The 3,078-nt window shown below is 57.5% G+C and overlaps 1 protein-coding gene across 1 annotated transcript in view; it reads left to right on the top strand.

The window, feature by feature from the left end:
- LOC114072089 (rhophilin-1-like) overlaps positions 1-3,078 on the top strand; it is a 15,868-nt gene that overhangs the window by 2,845 nt on the left and 9,945 nt on the right. Inside the window, exons 4-5 of the mRNA XM_027910010.1 lie at positions 515-671; positions 2,976-3,078. Coding sequence (XP_027765811.1) covers positions 515-671; positions 2,976-3,078 — 260 coding nt within the window. The remainder of the gene's footprint in view (positions 1-514; positions 672-2,975) is intronic.

The following is a 3,078-nucleotide window of genomic DNA, read 5'->3' as shown; positions in this document are numbered from 1 at the left end:
TCCTCCTCTCCAGGCTGAGCCCCCCCAGCTCCCTCAGCCTCTCCTCATGGCAATTGTGCTCCAGTCCCTTCCCCAGCCTCGTTGCTCTTCTCTGCCCCTGCTCCAGCCCCTCCATGTCCTTGCTGAGCTGAGGGCCCAGAGCTGGACACAGCACTCCAGGGGTGGCCTCCCAGGGACAGAATCCCTTCCTTGCTCCTGCTGCCACCCTGTCCCTGAGCCAGGCCAGGATCCATCAGCCTTCTTGGCCACCTGAGCACCCCTGGGCTTGTGTCCCATTGCTGTCAATCCACACCCCCAGGTCCCTCTCTCTCCAGCCTCTCTTCCCCACCTGCAGAGCTCTGTGGAATTATTGTGGCCCAAGTGGAGGACCCCCCCACTTGGCCTTGTTGAACCCCCCACCGTTGGGCTTGGTGGGATGTCAGCGTGGTCAGCAGAACCCTCCAGGAGAGGACAACCCGCTGGTGGTTTCTCCTGATGGACGTCCCCCATCTCTTATCCTCCTCTCTCCTCGCAGGTGGAGGATGTCTACTCGCTGGTGCACCAGACCATGACCCAGCCCCACGTGAAGGACTACGTTCCCTTCTCCTGGACCACCATGGTGCACGTCAAGTCGGAGCATTTCAAAGCCCTCTCCCACTACTTCGCTGCCATCGCCCTCTGCGACTGCCCCGGTGAGTTCCCGCCTTGGGAGGAGCTCCCTGATCAGTTGGTTCCATGTGACAGCTTGGAATCTGGGGGAGAGGGGGAGGATTTCCAAAGAAAGGAGGCATGAGCAGGTAGATGGATCCAAAATCCTGGAGGTTTTGGGATGCTCTGAGCTGGGGATCTTCTTCATCCACTCAGCGATTCCTGCCTAGGACAGATTCCGCCCCCCCCCCTCCCCATTTCTGGTTTCCACAGGGAAAAGTCCTCCTTAAGAAAGGGAGCAAAAAGGTATCACCTGCTGTCCCCTTTGGGACTGGGGGGCTAAGCAGGGGTTCACCTGCCTGCTGCCCACACCTGTGTCCTCAACCCACCACCCTTTGAGTCACCTCCTGTTGGAAGCTCCAAAAACTAAAAAGAACCCCCAAAATATCTTGAATTCAATTCCCAACCTCTCATGGATGGATGAGGGAGCCTGAGGGCGGTGGGGTGCTGGCAGCAGGGGTCCACGTGGCCGTGCTGGCCTGGGGTGTCTCCCTTGGAATCAGCTGGAGTCCGGACGCGGGACGTGCCCCCTCATCTCCATCTGCGTCATCATCGCCGACACCCTGCGAGCGATTCTGGGACAAGCAGAAGCTCTGGGGGTGGGCAGCAGATGGACACCCTGACCTTTGGTGCCACCTCATCGCCTGGTGGGTGGCTGAGGAGGCTTTTTTTTTTTTTTTGCCAAAACCGGTGCTGTGCCCGTGACGCCGGTGGCTGCCAGACTGTCCTGGCACCCTCCCCCGCTCCAGAGCCTGCCCAGAATCCTCTCCCCGGGCTTGTGGCACGGGGGTGTTGCAGATGGATTGATGGAGGAGGCGGGAGAGAGTTGGGATCCTGTGGTGCTGGAGCAGCCTGAAGGCTGGAGAAGCAGGAGAGGATGATGATGGAGATGGGTTTGGGTGGGGTCGCAAAGCATGGGGAAAACCTTTCCCCTAAAATTTGGAGGCTGTTTGGTGTCCTGGTGAATTAAAGGCGCTGAGGGAAGCAGCAATCTGCAGGAAATGCCTAATTTGGGGAATTTTTTTATTGCCTGCTGTTGGGATCTGCCCCTCCCTGACCTCCCTGTCAGAATAACAAATCTTTTGCTTCCGTAACCAGCTGGCAACAAACTCCTTACACTGCAGATTAATCCCCCAGGGAATGCTGACATGGCACAGGCAGAGCTTTCAGCCCCGGAGCTGCCACTTCCCAACCCTCTGGATGCCAATGCCAGGCTGCTCACCGGGCTTTTGGGATCCTCTGTTTGGCCCAGGAAAGCTCCCTGGAATTTTTTGGGTTGCTTCTTCTCATACTTTATGCCCAGGGAAGGGGAACCCTGAGAGCCAGAAGGGATTAGGAACAGCTTTGGCTGGAAATCAGGATTTAAGGAGCCCAGTGTGGAGCTTGGAGAGCCTGGGAGAGCTGTATCCATGTCTCCATGTCCATGTCTCCATGGAAAAACCCCAGGGTTGCACTGTGAGCTCTGTGCCTGTGCAGGGTTCCCTGGCACAGCAGGGAGGGCTCAGCTCCCTAATTAATTAATGAATTAATTACACTTTAATCAGCCAGTTTTTGAGTCACAGGCTGGGAGAGCTGGGAATGTTCACCTGGAGAAGGGGAGGATCCAGGGAGACCTTGGAGCCCCTTCCAGGGCCTGAAGGGGCTCCAGGAGAGCTGGAGAGGGACTGGGGACAAGGGATGGAGGGACAGGACACAGGGAATGGCTTCCCACTGCCAGAGGGTTAGATGGGATATTGGGAAGGAATTCTTGGCTGGGAGGGTGGGGAGGGGCTGGAATGGGATTCCCAGAAAAGCTGTGACTGCCCCTGGATCCCTGGAAGTGTCCAAGGCCAGATTGGAGCAACCTGGGCTAGTGAAAAGTGTCCCTGCCCATGGCAGGGGGTGGAACTGGATGATCTTCCAGGTCCCTTCCAAGCCAAACCATTCCCTGATTCTCTGGTTTGTCCACACCTCCAGGTGGAGAAAAGCCAGGGCTCCCTATTTCCAATCTGCTTCCAGATGGGAGCAAAGGAAGGAGGGAGGCAAAAGAGCCGGATATTGTGCTGTGCCCAGGACAAATCCTGCCCTTAATCCCAAATCCTGGGGGGAGTTCTCCCTGGGATAGCTCATCCCTGTGCCCATCAGTGATGTCCTGGTTGTCCCAGGCTATGTCTGGAAGAGAGGAAGGCACTGCTGAAGTTACTGGGGCCACCTGAACGTGGACGTGGCTTCCTTGTCCCCACTGCCAGGGTGGCCTGGGTGGCCCTGACCTCTCCCTGAGCCAATTCCCACCCTTTTCCTTCCCACAGTGGCCTCGGAATCTGAGCTTCCAGAGCAGGAGAAGGCCTTCATGCAGTTCCACCTCACCATGCCGGAGGGGCCATCGCTCCGTGTCCTGCTGCAGGATCCCGA

This window comes from Empidonax traillii, unplaced genomic scaffold (assembly GCF_003031625.1).
Source record: "Empidonax traillii isolate 1590-97213 ecotype Southwest subspecies unplaced genomic scaffold, ASM303162v1 scaffold2614:size20788, whole genome shotgun sequence".
Classification (NCBI taxonomy): Eukaryota; Metazoa; Chordata; class Aves; order Passeriformes; family Tyrannidae; genus Empidonax; species Empidonax traillii.
This window is presented reverse-complemented; position numbering and strand designations above follow the sequence as displayed.